Raw genomic sequence first — 18,513 nt, forward strand, 5'->3', positions numbered from 1 at the left:
ACAAGGGAACTTACTAAGGGGCTTTGGGCGCAGCACACTGCCACAAGTGCCTGGGCTTGCCTGTCCCCTGAGAGCCACTGGAAGCTTTGATAGCCACCAGTCTTGGTGCAACGTATATGTGCCTAGTCCTGATGGTTGCCAGAACCAGGGCATTAGATTCCAGGAATGGGAGTTGCAGACTATTGTGAGCTGATGGGAACCGAACCTGGGTCCTCTGCAAGAATAGTAAGTGCCCTTAAACTGCTGAGCTGTTCCCATGTGTTTTGTTTTGTTTTTTGGTAGTGGTTTAGAATTAGTCATTCTCTACTTTTAAATCACCTCTCAGAAAACAAGGAGTATAATTAGTGTGCCTGTTGTAAGCTAACCAAGAACTTGGTAAGTAATTCTTCTGTGGATGAAAAGACATGGAATCTGCACTATCTAAAATGGTAGCTCCTGGCTACATGAGGCTAGAGAACCCTTGAAATGTGGCAAGTTCAACTAGGAGTGAAGCTTTAAAATGACATTTTGAAAAGTTTTCAAAATGCATTTAAAGGCCAGGCAGCAGTGGCACATGCCTTTAATCCCAGCACTCAGGAGGCAGAGCCAAGGCAGATTTCTGTGAGTTCAAGGCCAGCTTGGTCTACAGAGCGAGATCCAGAATGGGCACTAAAACTACACGGAGAAACCCTGTCTCAAAAAAACCAAAAAAAAAAAAAAAAAAAAAAAAGTGTTTAAAACGACACTTAGCTAATGTTTAATTTGAATATTAAACATTCAAATGTGTTTAGAATAACTTGGGTTTAGGAATATGCATTTTCTTCCTCCTCTTTCTCTTCTTCCTCTTCCTCTTCCTCATCCTCTTCCTATTCTCCCCCTCCTCCTCCTCTTTTTTTTTGAGACAGGGTTACTCTGTGTAGCCTTTGTTTTCCTGGAACTCACTCTGTAGACCAGGCTGTCCTCGAACTCAGAGAGATCTGCCTACCTGTCTCTCGAGTGTTGGGATTAAAGGCGTGTGTCACCATTTCCTGGCTTAGAATCTGCACTTTCAATTTATTTGTTTTAAGACAAAATGCAAACGGAGTAGTTCCCAGGAAAACCTGAGATCATTTAGTGTCAGGCCTGCCAACAATCAGCTGGGTATCTGGGTGAGGGCGTGCGGATTGTAGAGACAATGAAGAAGACAGAAAAGAGTCGAGAGGACTCCAGTCAATGCTGGACAGTCCCGAGTTTATTTCACAGCTAGCTTATATACAGTCTTGAAGGACAGAGGTAGAACAATGCACAGCATTCAACCACCATCTATTCTGTCCTTGCATCAAGGAGCAGGCAGTTTCATTTTCTATCTCAGAATACCTCTGGCTGATACCTGATTACCAGCAGCCTGCATCTAGCTAGATAGTATATTCCTTCCCAAGGGCTAATCAGGACTTTCTCACAGCCCTTCAAGGAGACTTTATGGGCTAATCGGGACTGTTGGAGCAAACAAGCTTGAACTTCATTGGCTCAGAATAGACTTCAGATTCAAACTGGAAAACTGAGTCAGTTGTGGGCTCCCACAATTTAGATGTAAAATTCACATTGAATTTTAAAAATGCCATTTTCATATTAATGTCATATGTGTATTTGTTACAATGTATTTTGCTGAACCTAGGCCTTATGCATGTTAGACAAGTGTCAAGCCACATCCCCAGACTTGAATGCAATTAGTATAACTTTATACAGTGTAAGCAGTTTGCCTTGTGTCTCTGTGCAGCCATGCTGCTCTCAGGGCTACTAGCCGTGATTGTCAGCCCACACCTGGCTCACATACTTCAAAGAGGATTCCAGGTGTGTAATTCACTCCTTGTCTTTTAAATCTTAAATCAACTATTCGCACAGCATCTGGCCTGGATTCCTACTTTCATTGTTCACACCCCTGTCCCCCCTCAGAGTTCATACAGTTTATCTCTTCAGAATTCAAGGATGATCACGTGGAGCCCACACTCATGGCTACTCATTACTCCATGTTGTAGCTTGTCACACACAAGGGCCCTTACAGTCTGGCTTTCCCTCCCTTTACCAAACCTTCCTTCTGGACCTCTCACTCAGAGACCCTTCTAAAATCCTGTGCCCTTAGAGGGGCTCAGTTCACAACACGGATGGTTTCTCTCATCGGAGATAAGCATTAGCTTTTGGGTGCCCTCCTTTCTTTATCCTTCCTTAGATCCTACAGCAGACAGGATGCAGCCACCTTACTCTGGCGGATAGTAGACCTGTGATAAACACTGCATTGGTGACTTTTTTGCTGCTATGGCCAAGGCAACTGACAGAAAGAGGGTTTACTTGGTCTTATCCGTTCCATCGGGGAAAGAGTCCTTCCTCAGCAAATGGGGAAGCATGGCAGCAGACAGGCATGGTAGCTGGAGCAGCAAGCTGAGAGCTCCTGTTGTGAACCACAAGCATGCAGCAGAAAGAGGGAACTGGAAATGGTGCAAGCACTTAAATCCTGCCTCTAGGAATGTACTTTCTCCAACAAGGCCGCACTTCCTAAGCCTCCCCAAACAGCACCACCAACTGGGAACCAAATATTCAAATACACAAGACTGTGGGGAACATCTCATTCAAACCACACCCACCATGTTGTAATTTCTCTTGTTTGGTGATATACTGACTTCCCTTGTTAAACTGTAATCCCAGAGGTCCTATCTTGTTTTTATTTGTTTGGGTTTGTATCACCAATACTTAGTGTGGGATTCAGTTTTGTGAGTAATTCTTAATTGGTAGTTAATCACCCTCCTCCACTCAGACATTCAACAATGTGGCTAGGGTTGGATCTCATTACCACTACTGAGCAATGTTGCCGTTAGGCCAGTTATTTAGTAAATAATTTAATGAGGCTGGGTGGTGGTGGTGCACGCCTTTAATCCCAGCACTCAGGAGGCAGAGGCAGGCTGATCTCTGTAAGTTCGAGGCCAGCCTGGGCTACGAAGTGAGTTCCAGGAAAGGCGCGAGGCTACACAGAGAAACTCTGTCTCGAAAAACCAATAATAATAATAATTTAATAAATTGCCTCCTTTGTAAAAAAGAGGTAATACCTTATAGAGCGAACATTTGCATAATTTGGCACAAGTAAGGTATGTGAATGTATGCCTTGTGCAAGGCCAGAATGCAATAAATAATAGTTGTTATTATTATCATTGCAGTCTAAACTATTTCTCTCTTTCTCTCAGGCCAAAAATCACACGTTTTAACTGGATTTCGAAAACCTAGTGTTACAGAAACTAATGAACTGGGAAGAAAAATCCAGTTCTGAACAGTCACTGAAATCAACAAGTATCTACTTTGCAAGGACCGTCTGACACTCATTTTGTGACTCTTGCTTTTAAGAAGAGTAAGATGAGGCATAGAGTGAGTTTGCTCGAGATGTTTAGAACTCAGGAAGAAAAACTTGGCCTCGATGTTTTAGAATAAACTAATAGATTATGTGCTAGATCCAGGGGTTGGGAAGTTGGCCACCAATTCAGTTATAGTGGATTGTGGGAAATTCACAGATGAAGTAGGCAACATCGATATGAAATAAAATGGACCAAGTAGAGTGAAGTGAATATTTATAATTTTAATTGTGCCACTTTTAAAATCTTGTTGAGATGCAATTCACATTTGTCTGACTGAAGTTTACAGTTCAGGTGGTTTTTTTATTGTATTTTCTGTCCACTTCAACTCCATCATTAACTTTCATCCCCTCATTTCTTACCTCCATCACTCTCCTGCCTTCAGCTACCTGTTCTCTGCTTCTCTGTATTTTCCTATTCTGAATAGTCCATATAGAGGTGACTTGGGATTGGTGGATTTTTGTGGTCTCATTCTGGGGCAAGCTCAGGGATTGGTGTGATTTCAAGCTCTGATCTTAGGGTCAAGTCAAGGTCGGGTGTTTTTCCTTGGCCCTTTTCACACTACAAAAAAATGACAGCAAATAGAAATTGGATCTTATTTAGCTCTTTAAAACACATCTAACTATTTAGACCCCAAACGATAGCACTGTCTGGTGGGGTTATCAGTAGATGTACTGTGGTACACAGGATCACTCAACACAAAGGGCATTTGGGAAAGGGTCAAGAAATGTACATGGCTAAAAGTTTCTGCAATTTATGAACACTATATAGACCTGAAAAGTGTAAGTATATTCTAATTGCAACAACAGCTAACACCATCAACAAAAATACAGAGATATAATGAGATTCCAACAGACAAAGTAGAACGGTGTGTGTGTGTGTGTGTGTGTGTGTGTGTGTGTGTGTGTGTGTGTGTGTGTTGGTTTGAATAAGAATGTCCCTCTAGGCTCATGTGTTTGAACACTTGGTCTCCAGGGTGGCCTTGTTGGAGGAAGACTGTCACTGGAGGCAGGCTTTGAGTGTTTAAAGGCTCGCACCATCAGAGATTCATGCCATTTCCAGTTGCTCTCTCTAGTTCACACCTGCTGTCTGAAGATGTGAGCTCTCAGCTTCCTGCTCCAGCAGCACTCATGCTGTCTCTCTGCTATCATGGGCTCATCTTTCTGGAACCATAAGCCAAAATAAAATCTCTTCTTCTTAAGCTACCTTGGTCATGATGTTTTATCATCGCAACAGAAAAGTAACTATACAGTGTTCAAAGAACCCAAGATAGCAAACCTGGGAATAAGGTAACCGTCTTGACTCTGATTATTTCTCCTGTAAGTACATATGCCACATCTTACTGTGTTGGTTACTTTGTATCACTGTGACAGAAACAGGGAAGGACTTTTCTTTGAACATGGTTAGAAAGCATTCAGTCTATCATGGCAGGGAAAGTGTGGAGGAGCAGTTGTCCTCATGGCAGAGGGAAAACAGACAGGATGGTTGTGGAATATTAATTTAACTAGGCAAAGATGGATTACATTTGTTTATGCTGCAGACTGTTACTATATAAAGGTGTGTTGCTTTTATTTAGGCTGCATTAGTTTAATCATGTAAAGATGTGTTGCATTTGTTTCACCGTGCCTGCCTAAGGCATCTGGTTGTTCCAATAAAGAGCTGAATGGCCAGTAGCTAGGCAGAGAAAGGATAGGCAGGGCTAGTAGGCAGAGGGAATAAATAGGAGGAGAAATGTAGGTTACAAAAGAAGGAAGAAGAAGAATGAACGAGAGAAGAAGGCAGAGAAAATGAGGTACAGGCCCAGGGCAAGAAGCCAGCCAGATGCCAGCCAGACAGAGAAACAGGATAGGGTAGACAGACGTAAGAAAGGTAATAAGCCCCGGGGCAAAAGGTGCACAAAGAGAAACAGGTTAGTTTAAGTTAAAAGCCAGAAATGTACCTATGCCAGGCTGAGCATTCATAACTAGTAAGTCTCTGTGTTATGATTTGGAAGCTAGTTGGGGGTCCCCCAAAGAAAAAGCCTGGTACGTGGGATGTTGGCAGGCATCTCATGGCATGAGGTTCGGCTCTCTGCTTTCGAGAGGAAGGACTCAGGATGGAGAGGAGTGAAGAGACTCAGTAGTGAAGATGTGCTTTGCCTCCTTTGGAGGCTGTAGTCAGGAGTTCACCCCAGGGGAGATGGCCAGTCCTTCTCCTTTAGATTGGTGATTTGAGCATGTATGGGACAGTCTTGGATTGAATTCCATGCAGGGACAAAGGAGCTGGGGAAGGATGGGGGCAGGGTGGGGGTTTGACTGGAGAAGTATAATAAATATGGACGATACAATTACAGATTCTGAGGAATAATGATAAACACTGGGGCCATCAGTATTCGGTTTAGAAAGCAGAGCAAGATAAATATTACTGAAACTTGGGGGTGGATTTGGTCCAAACACATTATATATACGTATAAATGTTAAATATATAAAATCATTATTGAAACTGTCTTCTCATCCAACCTTGTCTCTTGATTAGCCAATGCCCTGTTTTAATTTTACATTTTCTTTGATGTCTTAAAAATAGCTATGTTATTTATGCAAATTTCCCTAAATATTTCATTTTCATTATTTTTGAGTGTTATGAAAGTCAATTGTTTGTCCTTTTACAAATCACTTATACTTACTCATATTTTCGATATTTACCCATGTTGTATTTATGCACAGCTCCTGAATTTTTCACTCCCCTATAATTATCAGCTGTGAATATTTAACTACCCCTTCTCCAGAAAGTGGGCACTTGTTGGCTCCTCATTACTTCCTAGTATGAGAAAGGGTTGTCATGAATATTTTTCATGTGTTTCCTGTGACATCATGTGAGAGATTGTCTTGGGAGGTGTTTTCTCAAACTATAGATCATGATACCTCAGTCATGAAAATCAATTGCAGAAGCAAAGGAGGTTTAGGAGCATGTGAAGGCTGAAGCTCCAGGCTTCAACCAGCTCCGCATCTGTCCGCGATGTTTGTCCATCCCAGGTCTGTGGGTGCTCAGTGGGAAGCCACAAACAGGACGCTGTAGCCATTATGAAATGAGTACTGGCCTACCTGGGGACCTCACAAACGTTCCCATGGCAAAACAAGGAATCTAGAATGTCAGACACTGCGGCTGCGTCGGTAGCTCCATCAGCTGCTTGCCAAGAGGATGGATGTGTGATCTGAGCATCTGGGCACTGTCACAAGCTGAGGTAGGTTCCCGAAAGTGAAGAAAGACACATGAGTGCAAAATGGAAGCCAAATGAGAGAGACTCGCGGGCTCAAAAGAAACAGCAGTGCCCTCTACCCCTGGAAAGACACGTCATGACACACCAGGGTAAGGAATCAGAGCGCCTGTGTAAATTCCTGCAAGGAGGGTGGAAGATGTGAAAAATTAGAAAATGTCAGCATGTATCCCACAGAGTAAGAGCAAGTGCGTTTTTGTTAAGCCAATTTCACCTGTGAGCATTCGGAGCTCCTGTACCGAGGTTCAGGCTATTTCTTACCCTGCACTGAGGTACAGGCTCACTCTTTTTTTCTTTTTTCTTGATTTTTAATTTTTAAGGCAGGGTTTCTCTGAGTAGCCTTGACTGTCCTGAAACTCACCCTATAGACCAGGATGGCCTTGAACTAAGAGATCAGCGAGGTACAGGATATTTTTTACCCCACACTGAGGTACAGGCTGTTTCTTACTCTGCACTGAGGTGCAGGGTATTTCTAATGGTGGGGTGATGGTCAGAAGACAGATTTGGGGATGCGCCTGTGCACAGTTTTTCCATGTGAGTTTGTACTGGTGATCTTCCTGCATTCCTGCCCTGTAACCACACTGGCATGCGTAACAAGAGATCCTTTGACTGTTGGCCATCTAGTTGGCTCTCAGTGGCATCTACCATGATGCCCACTTGAAAATTCAGCTTTCCTTTTCTTATTAATGCAAGTACTCCAGCTGTTCACTTCTGGCTGGTTGACTAGACTACAGATAATTAGTCCCAGTGTGTGGCTTGTTTTCCCCACCTATGATGTCTTCTGACAGATAGAAATTCTGGGCTTTAATGTCATTGGAATTCTTTTTTTTTTCCTTTATGGGTTTATATGGTATTTAAAACCGTGTTAAATGTTTTTAAGAAGACACAGGACATTCTTATCTATTGCATTATTGTAGTTTTAGCCTTTCTGATGGAAACAGACTTGTGTGGGATGCAAGAAATCCAGTATCTTTTTCTTTCTCCCCCTTTTTAATATGTAGAAACTCAGCAGTTTATTGACTGATCTGTTTACCCCTCACTGCTTGAGTTTGAACTGTTTTATGGAGCTTGCTGGTCCGTGTGTGTGTGTGTGTGTGTGTGTGTGTGTGTGTGTGTGTGTGCGCGTGCACACGTTGCCAGGACTTGAACCTGGGCCTGGTACATGCTAGGCAAGTGCTCTACCATTGGCTTTACCCCCTGTCTCTCATGCTTCCTCCATTTCACTTAATATGTGTTCAGCTTTTTCTGGTTGTTCTATGTGGAGTTGGGAAGAAGATATATATTTTTTATTTTAAAATTATATCTATGTATTTATTGTATGTGTGCACATATGCACTCAAGCACACCATTATATGTGTGGAGGTCAGAGGACTGATTGTGGGAATTACTGTGTGGTCCTGAGGTTTGACCTGATCGTCAGGCTTGGTGGCAAAACTTGTTGAGCCGTCTTGAGCCCAGAAGGCAAATTGATTATTTTCAGTGTACAACGACCTTATACATTCTGCTTGGTTGGTTACATTCCTTAGGTAGTCATCCTTATTTTTGCCCATATCACTTGATTTGTACTGAGAATGACTACTGAAAATAAAATCTATTATTAATTTGATGTCTTAACATTTTCCTACCTTGTTTGCCAAAGTCCATCCCTCCCTCCCTCCCTCTCTCCCTCCCTCCGTCCCTCCCTCCCTCCCTCCCTCTCTCTCTCTCTCTCTCTCTCTCTCTCTCTCTCTCTCTTTCCCTTTCTTCTTTCCCTCCCTTCTTATTTCCCAACCAAATCCTGCTGTATTACCCAGGCTGGTCTCAAACTCAAGACCCTTCTCCCTCCTTATCCCCAGTGCTAGAGTTACAGGTATATACAGCCATGTCTTGCTTTTGTTTGCTGATTTCTAATATTATTGACTTCTAATTATTACCTATATAATAATCAATGAGCTTATTCTACTTTCCCCACTCACATTCATGCATTGTGATGACTTCCACCTAGTCAAAATATGCAATGGATGCCCTACTCAGGGACCCTTACCACGTTGTCCTTAGGTGTGCTTTTGAACACACTAAGTGCTTATGGTGCAGCCTTTTACTTTGCGTTAGAAAGAGTTCATCCTCAGGGCCTTGTGAGGATGGCATGCCTCGAGCATTTGCGTATGTGGTGCATTTCATGATTGTTGCTTATTAGCTTTTAGTAGCTTCTTTCCTTCTTTTTTTTTTGTTTTAAAATTTATTTTATGTGTGTAATTGTTTTGCCTACATGTATATGTATGTACCATGTGCATGCCCAGTGTTCAAAGGAGGTCTGACGAGGGCATTGGATCCCCTAGAAGAACTAGCGTTATGGATGGTTGTGTGAGCCACAGTGTGGGTTCTGGGAATCGATGCCAGGTCCTCTGAAAGAGAAACAAGGGCTCTCAACCACGGAGCCATCTCCCTGTAAGACATAAACCCCTGTAGCTTATGTCTTTAGGGAGCACAGTAGGCCCGTTCTTGCCTCCTCTTCCCTTCATATTCTGGCCCAGTATCCCTGCATTCCTGTGCAGTGTTGCTTCTGTGTGCTGTCTTTTGTGTTACTCTTGGGTAACAGTCCAAGTCTTTTGCCCTTGTGAGTTACTTGGCTCCCTTTATATGTAAATAAAAGCTTTTAAAATTTTTATTTGTTTTTTTGTTTGTTTGTTTGTTTTTCAAGGCAGGGTTTCTCTGCTGTCCTGGACAAACAGGGTAGCCCCGGATGTTGTCCTGGAACTCACACTGTAGACCAACTTGGCTTCAAACTCAGAGATCTACCTGCCTCTTCCTCCTCAAGCGCTGGGATTAAAGGCATGTGCCACCACTGCCTGGCATAAATCTAAAAGCTTTAACTAGGCTATGTTTATTTCAACTTGTGCAGTCAGGTTTTGTTTAACTCAAGGAACATTCTCTTGTGCCAGAGTATAGCACGGGAGAAAGTCTGCCAATGGTCTGTTTTAAATGTCAGTATACATGCCAGACCTTCATTTTTATCTTCTGTTTCAACTTTTTTTTTCACTTTTAAGATGTATCTTATTCTTAATTGTGTGTAGTGTTGTGCTCACAGGGGCCAGAAGAGGGTGTCAGGTTGGAGTTATAGGCAGCTTTAAGTCTCCAGACATGGGTGCTGGGGCCCAGACTGTGCTCTGATGGAAGAGCAGTGTCAGACAGAGCTTGAGCCATCCCTCCAATCCCCATTTTGACATTTTCTTCTTCTTAATTTCTTGTTTATGTTCTTGGCTGTTTTTCTTCTATTATTTAATGCTCATTATAAAATTTACATTTGAGTCTATTCTTCCTTTGCTCACCAGTAATTAACTTGCCTTTCATTTCTGAGATGATGTTACCTTTTGCTATATTTTATTTCCTCATTTTAATGGGATTTTATTCACTTCTTCCTGCTTGCAAGTGTTCTGTTGCCAAGCCATGCCGCTAGCACCAGAGCACATTGGATCTTGTTCGAGTACTGTGCTCGAGTTTCCTCCTGTGGCTTGAGGTGGGTACCGGGCACTGAGTTCTTTGGTGTAAAATGCTTTGGTTCTCATTTTCTGGGTTTTGTAGCTAGAGTTTTCCTGCCTTCCCCACAGCCTGGACAAATCTGTCACCCGCCAGTCCCACAGCTGCTCAGACCCAACCAAGTAAACACAGAGACTTATATTGCTTACAAACTATATGGCTGTGGCAGGCTTCTTGCTAACTGTTCTTATAGCTTAAATTAATCCATTTCCATAAATCTATACCTTGCCATGTGGCTTGTGGCTTACCAGCATCTTCACATGCCGCTTGTCATGGCGGCGACTGGCAGTGACTCTCTCTGCCTTCCTGTTCCAATTCTTCTCTCTGTTAGTCCTGCCTATACTTCCTGCCTGGTCACTGGCCAATCAGTGTTTTATTTATTGATCAATCAGAGCAATTTAACATACAGACCATCCCACAGCAGGGTTTTGTTTTGTTTTGTTTTTTCTTCAGTAGGTTTCCATGTGTGTATCAGCCAGCCCTTTATTTTTTAACAATGACAACAAATTACCGCAAAAGTTACTTGCTTAAGACCAAAATTTCAGTGACTTATAAGTATGTATTGCTGAGTGAATGGATCTTCAGGTGCCTTACTTAGCTCATTCATGAAGCCACATTCAGCTGCTGGGTTGGCAGATGACAGGGCCCTGCTGGGATGGATAGCTTGGTCCCTTTGTCCCTGTAGCCTTTTGTGCTAAAGGTGGCATCCTAAGAAGGTATCAGTGGAAACTGTGACCATGTGTGAGGCCTCATCTCAGGTCTTCCAGAGTGGCAATTCCATTGTGTCCTGCCAAATGGAATCATGGTATTAGCCAAGATTCAAAGGAAGGAGAAATCAAGTCCCCAATCACATAATGAAGGGGCTTATGTAGCTGAGAAGAGGGATTGGTGCATCCATCCTAGTGAATAATTTAGTACAGAAAATTCCTGGTTCAAGGGGACATTGTGTATAAAAGATTCATCAGATACTGCATGTTATTTTTTTGAAGGATGCTAAGGAGACAGGTCCTATGTCCCTGGCACTCTTTTATCTTTGGAAAATTGAACCAATTTATATTCAGCTTTAGTTTATTTTTTATTGCATTACTAACTTTGCAAAAGGGACCTAACTCACTTGCCAATCTTAGTTCCCCATGGTGCCAGCTCAGGTCTTGCACATAGTTTAAACCCTCCTTGTGTTCAGACTTTGAGGCATCAACAGTCATTTTCAGCATCATCACCCTGGGGAAGGAGTTTTCTTCCTTATTGGGTTTTTATTTGGATTTATTTCTGAGACAAGTCTTACCTTCTATCCCAGATTGACCTTGAACTCTCATCCTGCCTCGGCCTCCCTAGTGCAGGAATTGCAGGCATGTAGCAGCATGCTGGCTTAATTTTAGGCAAATCTTAAACTCTTGTGTCTTAGTTGCTTTTCTATTCCTGTGATAAGATACCACGACGAAGAAAGAGTCTGATTGGGCTTCTGGGTTCAGAGAGTCCATGATGGCAGAGTGAAGGCATGGTGACAGGTGTCTGGAGCTGGAGCTGAGAGCTCACATTCTGACTCACAAGCAGGCACAAAAGGCACACTGGGAATGGGGTGAGTGTTTTGAAACCTCCAAGCCTACCTTCAGTGACATATCCCCTCCAACAAGGCCACACCTCCTCCTCCTTCCCAAGCAGCTGGGAACCAGCTGGGAACCAAACATTCAAATGTAAGAGGCTATGGGGGCCATTCTCATTCAAACCACCACACCTTGCTTTCTCTATAATCTCCATGGTGACTTCCCCGGTCTCCTCACAAAGGCTGGGGCTAGGAACTTAGTTATATCTTTCCTGGAAGTTGCTATTTATTTTCCTACATTCAGGTTATTTGAGGTCTATAGTCCTTTTGTCTCCAGTTTCTGCAGCTCACATAGAATAATCTGTCCTTCACTGTTTGCTGAGCATTGTGGCAAGGTTCAGCTGTTGATGGCCACTACTGTCTTGGCCCTCTGGGCATCCATCCTTTCGATGACTCATTATTTCTGTCCTCTTGCTTTCTGTGTTGGACTTCTTCTAAATAACCTTTTCAGATTTTCTGACAAATACTTTCCCCAGCTGAAACTGCCATTTTTACTTAAGGTATGTTTTTGTTTTGGAGGTTTCCAGCTTATCCAGGGAGTTCAGTTCTGCTCACATTGGGTTTCTTGGGGGAAATACTGCCTTAGAGAATCTTTGCCCATCTTACAAGTTTCCTCATGGCTCCCGGGTCTCATTTTGGCTCACTGCTTTTTCTTGAAAATGGTTCCCATCTCCTTTACCCCCTCACCCCAGCTCTCTCAGTACCTTTTCTGTAAACTTTCTTTAACGTTTTTAAATGATGGTCACTTATCAGGCCCATTGCAATCGTCTTCATGGTCACTGGGCTGTCGCTAGCCTGATCCGAAAGAAACATTAAACAGAGCAGAAGAGCTTCGCAAGCAGTGTGGAAACATGGGACATAAGTTGTAGACAGACTGAGCACTTACGTAACTATTACCCGTGACACACACGAGGCAGCCCAGGGTAGGGCCTGCGTCAGAACCGTTTGTACCACGTGGGGCTGCCTCTGAGGGCACAGCTGCCAGGCTTATTTGATTGAGCACATTGTGATCCGATTTGGTATCAACAGAGGCTTTCTTTAATACATTTATTCATTGTCTCAGCGGATGAGGTTGATGACAAGCACAAAAGCCTGTCATCTATTTATAGCTCGAGTGTGGTGTGTGTGGTTCCAGCTCGAAGTGCAAGACATCTTTCGGGCCCTCTGAGTCCTCTCCCCAGCTCCCCAGAGCCTGTTCTGTAGATTTTAGCCATTTTGCTGAGTGATCTCCAAGCTGCCAATTTTCTGATGCAAAGACTTTTTAAGTACCCATCCTCTCATTTTCCCACAAGGCTGACTCATACTTGTCTTCTGCCCTTGACTTCCACTTTTCTCTTTTATTGACATAATTTGCCATTTCATAGGTATGCCTGTAACCTAAGCCTTCCTATATCCCTCAGAACAGGATGGTTATTATTCTGTTTGGAGGGAGAGAAACTGGAATGACTAGGGCCAGCTCACAGCTGGAAGTAGCACCATGAGGGAAATACAGACCTCTTATAGGATAGCTTCGATAGTTAAGGTAATTGAATCACCACATGGGAAAACTAGGCAAATGCCTTGGATTGGGGATATGTTGTGGGGAGTTACTTACATTTATTTTTTGCTTGTTTCGTGTGTGTGTGTGTGTGTGTGTGTGTGTGTGTGTGTGTGTCTGTCTGTCTGTCTGTCTGTCTGCACACGTGCATGCCATGGCATGCTCGTGGAGATCAAAGGACAACTTTCATCCCACCGTCTGAGTCCCAGGGATGAAATTTCAGTCATCAGATTAGGCAGCATGCACTGTCCCCACTGGGCTATCATGCAGGGCTGGTTTGGGGTAGGGGTGCTTAATAGAAATCTGTTTTTCCCTGTAGACCTTTGGGATGATTCTGAGGGTTAGCAGAACATCTTTTCTGTGAGCAGGACCTGGATGGCACATGCTTGTATAACTTAGTTCTCTAGAGAAGTTGGGGCTACATAATAATCTGTCCAAACAAACACTTTTTTCTATGGCCTAGGGGAGAGAACAGGAAATAATTCTGAAAATTTTAAATTTCAGAAAAAAGATCTCCCAAAGGGTACAGCAGAGTGGCTGAAAATGCGGAATCATGAAGTGTTTCATGGATATGGCAGGAGACTAACGTTGCTTCCTACTTGAGTGGTCACATGACAGAGACAGACGTATACAGAGTTCTCTGCCCACTTGTCCTGAGTCTGCAGCAGTGGCCACCTTATTAGCCAGTGTCCCTTCAGTCTTAAGTCTGAAAGACAAAGAGCAGGAGGTCCGTGGGAATAGTTTTTCAGGAAGCCAATTGGCTCCATCCCTGAGAAGGCCACATAAACACTTCATCTTCTGAAAGACAAGACTATGTTCACCAGTGGTAGAGACAGATGTGGCTTTTCAATGAGTTCTGTGCAGTGATTTTATCAGGCCCTGGAACAACCTACATTAATTTGGTGGCTTCATAGCTAAGCCACCAAATGTCTTCATGTCTTCAACCCCATCTCTGTGTCCCCAGTTGCCCACTGTGGTCTTCTTCTGCAGCGTTCATAATGTGTTAGGCACATCTTACCTGTCCCTCCCTTTGCCCTCTAAACATCCGGGGAGAAGTGCACAGCCCCCTTTTGCAGAAGGACTAAGGAATAAGTGAAGGACAAGAGAGATCTGGGTCCAGATTACACATCTCTATTTAAAAATAAGATGTCTTGTTCCCCCAATTCATTAATAGGACATTTCAGCAACCCTCAGCCCCTGCTCTGAAAAGAAATACATGCATATTGGGAAAATTTGAAAGCCACAGAAGGAAAGGAGGGAGGAAGGAGGGAAACATTAATGCTATGGTGAGATCATCCCATGGTTCTCCATTACTGTTTTGATGGAACATTTTAAAATGCAATGTCCTAGTGAAACATTAGCAGAGAGACTTTGGTATAGGAGCATTTCCTGGTGTGACTTGAGCACATGGATCTGTTATGAAGATCAGGGTTGAAAACCTTACCATGAAAACAAGTTAAAGACCGAAACCATAAATGATATTGCTTTCCCAACAGTTTCTCGGGTGATGGAGGAAGACCATTCCAAACAGTGTTATAGAATACACATGGTAGAAATGGACAGCTGTGTCCTCTCTCATCACATTCCTAATTCTGCCCCTCCCAGCTTAGAAATCCTTTACTATCCTTCTAGAGCCATTGTCCAAAAGGGATGAATGGTTCGAGTTTGAAAAGGGTCACTGCTTTAAAGGGTGGCCGAGATGAAGAGGTTCTCCAACATGAATTCTATAGAGTTCAAGATGACCTGAAAGAGCCTGACAGCATGAAGTACTTTGTCTTCTGTAGACTTGCTTTCCTCGTCTTTTATCTCCTGGGACCTGTGCTACCTATGGCTGTCACTGTGAACAGCCTCTTCTGACTCCTGTGAGCTTGGTGGCCTGTTAAGTCTTGTCCCTCAAGCTTTGTCCAGGGAGTGCATGAGGGCACAGTGTGAGAGACAGGTGGCTCAGGGGCAACCACAGTCTCTGTATCTCAGAGCACCCAGGCCTTGCCCTGGCTCAGTGGTTCATCGGCTTTGGGTATCTGACAGCCATGCTCTTTAAGAAGTTCTGTGTGGGTTAACCATAGTCAGCCTCTGAAAGTGCTAACATTTATTCAGGAAGCTCTAACAAATAATTGTTGTCGGGGTGGGGATTCCCTTGCCCAGCTCAAAACAAAACAAAAATGAAAAGAAAAACACAATATAGTGTGAATAAAGTACCAATTAGAGAAAAATAGACTCAAGAATGTCAATGGACAGGCACGGTGGTGCATGTGTTTAGTTCCAGCACTCAGGCGGCAGAGGCAGGCGGAACTAAGAGTTTGAGGCCAGCCTGGTCTACAGAGTTCCACGGTTACATAGTGAGACCCTGAGACTTTGTCTCAAAAAAAAAAAAATCACAAAATGAATACTATGACCAATAAGCATGAAAAAGTATGTAACTTTTCTGAGCACAGCTCTGCTTTCCAAATGGGCACTTGATGCCCCAACCAGCTGCACTGACAGCAGGAGCCACTGGCTGAACTGCGAGGCCGCTTGTCTGTTCTCCGGGGACTCTGTCCTTAAGTGGAGCTCTCTCTGCCCTTGGCCTTCCTGGATGTGTGCTTTTTCAGTTTTCTAAGTCTTTATGGGTCTTCCCCATCCCCTGAGCTTTTTCTCCTCTCTCTAAGGGAGGAGGGAAGGAAGATGTGTGTGCAGGAGTCCCGCAGTCTGCTGAGTAAGCCTGGGTGCTAGAGGGAAGGAGGAGAGAAGGAGGGAGGGGCAGGGGTGGGGTGAGTCGAGGCCTGAAGAGGCGGCATTGCCTTTACTTGAATGCTCGGGGCCCTGTAGACCTGGTGACCTCCTCCAGCAAATGAGGTCTCCTCCACCAGAGACACCATCTCAACGTGCAAGGGAGGGTGTGGGGGTTCGTCCTGATCTGAAGGTAGCATATGAGTCTTCTAGTCTCTGACATTTGGAAGTCAGCCATGCCCCCTGAGAGCTGGGATGGCAGGTGTGCATCAATCCCGCTTGTTCCCAGTCTTTATTCATAAGTGAGCACTTTGTTCTCCATAAATGAGAGGAGAACTGGGCTGAGAATACCTATTGGACTTTGTTTTTCTAAAGTTCAGTCACCAATATTGGTACTGTTTTCCGGGGAAGAATAATTGGATTCACTCTGGCAAATATTCAGATGTGTGGCACAAAGAGAGCTGCTCAGAAGCAGTCAGGATATGTTCAAGTAGCCTGTGGCAGCCAGGGCCACCCACTCTCTGGTGGGTTGCATCTAGGTAGGATGCACAAGCAGTAGAGAGGGAACCAATCTCGCCTCTGAGCTTTCGCACTCATGCCTGGTCTAGATCAGACCTATAAAGTGCTAGCTCCTCCCCTTCTCACTGGCCATCAAATTCAGAAGGGCCTGAGTCTGCTCCATTCCCCCAGTGTGCAACCACAGCGGTTTTGAGTGCTAAATTATTCAGAACTAGCCTTGGCTGAAATGTGTCTGCCTTTGCTGTCTCTTCATATTCAGAGAAAAAAATAAATCAGAAAGCAGTGAGGGCAAGATGTGGACGTACACAAACACCACCGAGCTGAAGTCATTTTAGCCCCATGAACACCATGGAGCTGAACTAACTTTGCAATGTCAATTTGCAAACTAACTATGTAATGTCAATTTCACAAACTACCTTTAAATTTTGTCCATGTAAGAAATTCTCACCGAGGAGCCCATCTGCCAAGATGGAGATGTTCCTGCTCATCTCACTTCCAGGACCTTTGGTGAGGCTGAGAGGAGAAAGGAGGAGGAGTGTGTGTGTGTGTGTGTGTGTGTGTGTGTGTGTGTACAAGCACATGCCTTTATGTGTTTAGTAAGTTCTTGCATAGGGTGCTCTGAGGTTTCTCCCATTCCCCTTTTCTCAAGTGATAAGAATTCCCATGGCCCTAATCAAGCTGCAGTCCAGATGCCAGAGGGAAGGAAGAGACACGTTGATTGTAACTGACAGCATCAGGCTCCATCAACAAAGAGAAAGCAAAGACTGCTGGGTGTTCTTCTGAGTGCCGAGGCCCAGCCCCCAAAGCTGCAGGGCTTGTGTCTGCTCTTGGGGAAATCCGAAGAGGTGCAGGGGCCTGCTCTGGATGCACTCCTTCCCAGGCTTTGTCGGCTGGCATCATCCTGCCCCATTCCTCTTCATCTAAACAGTGCATACTTCTCTCCATAATTTCATCATAAAACACTCCAGCCCTTTATTAGATCTCATCTGCATTTTCCCAGCTGCAATGGGCCAAGCTGCTGTAGCTCAGGAAATCTGCCCTGGGACCAATCCTTTCATCTTTGGCTAGCATCTGCACACTCAGTAGACCCCTCATTTCATGGAACTCTTAGGCTCAAAAGTTTGACTTAACACAAGATTTAGCTTTCAAATACTGTATATTTCTTTTTTAACATAATTTTAAAAGTTGATCCTTTGGAAATTTCACATCATGCCCCCCAATCCCACTCATTTCCCAGTTCCTCCATGTCCACCCTTATAGCCTCCCTCACAAAAGAAAAGCGTATTTGTCTGTGCCCGAGTGTATGAATGTGTGCTGTGTGCATCCATGAGCCCCGGAGGGCAGAACAGCACATTGGGTCCCTGGAACTGGAGTGGCATACACTTGTGAACCATGTGGGTGCTGAGAATTGAACCCAGGTCCTCTGCAAGACCTGTAAGTGCTCTTAATTGCTGAGATACCTCTCCAGTCTCGAATAACACAGTTTTAAAATGACTGGTTTTAAAGATGGCTCCTGCCTGCAAGGACACAAGCCAAGGTGCTGGACTCCCCATGTGGTTAAAAATCTCCACCCACCCCAGGACAGAGCCCACACAGTTCTGTCAGTGTTCTTGGTACCTCTTGTAGAAGCTGGATTAACTGTGCATGTGGCTACCCTGGTGGTCTCTAGCTAGGAGAGCAAAGAAGCACAGCTGACTGCCTGTCCTTCCAGAAGGATCCTGCTCACCTCAGTTTCCAGCACTCAGTCTGAATATGTGCTCTTAACACAAGTAGGTGTGAAACTGTGCATACACCATAGTACTCCAGCAGCGTTTAATGGCGGATAGAAAATGAAGCTGTGTCCCTGCATCTGTTGGTTCTGCATCCTATAATGGATTCAATTAACCACAGATGGAAAATAGACAAAAACAGTTTGTATCTGTGCTGAACACACACAGACTTTGTTTTCTTGTCATTATTTTCTAAACAATGCAATCTTATAATTATTTGTATGACATTTGCATTGTATTGGGTATCACAAGCT

General features: G+C 44.0%; 2 protein-coding genes across 5 annotated transcripts in view; both read left to right on the top strand.

Moving 5' to 3' along the window:
* The window catches only part of Nup58 (nucleoporin 58), a 54,659-nt gene extending 51,098 nt beyond the window's left edge, over positions 1-3,561 (top strand). The window contains exon 15 of the mRNA XM_037208488.1: positions 3,192-3,561. Within this exon, the coding sequence (XP_037064383.1) occupies positions 3,192-3,274 (83 nt within the window). The 3' untranslated portion in view covers positions 3,275-3,561. The remainder of the gene's footprint in view (positions 1-3,191) is intronic.
* A 2,921-nt stretch (positions 3,562-6,482) lies between these two features.
* The window catches only part of Atp8a2 (ATPase phospholipid transporting 8A2), a 587,084-nt gene continuing 575,053 nt past the window's right edge, over positions 6,483-18,513 (top strand). For 3 of the 4 annotated variants that reach the window (XM_037208489.1, XM_037208491.1, XM_037208490.1), the window contains exon 1: positions 6,483-6,698. In XM_037208489.1, coding sequence (XP_037064384.1) covers positions 6,602-6,698 — 97 coding nt within the window. In that variant the 5' untranslated portion in view covers positions 6,483-6,601. The remainder of the gene's footprint in view (positions 6,699-18,513) is intronic. The other variant, XM_037208492.1, reaches the window with a different exon arrangement.

Source organism: Peromyscus leucopus, chromosome 9, assembly GCF_004664715.2.
Source record: "Peromyscus leucopus breed LL Stock chromosome 9, UCI_PerLeu_2.1, whole genome shotgun sequence".
Classification (NCBI taxonomy): Eukaryota; Metazoa; Chordata; class Mammalia; order Rodentia; family Cricetidae; genus Peromyscus; species Peromyscus leucopus.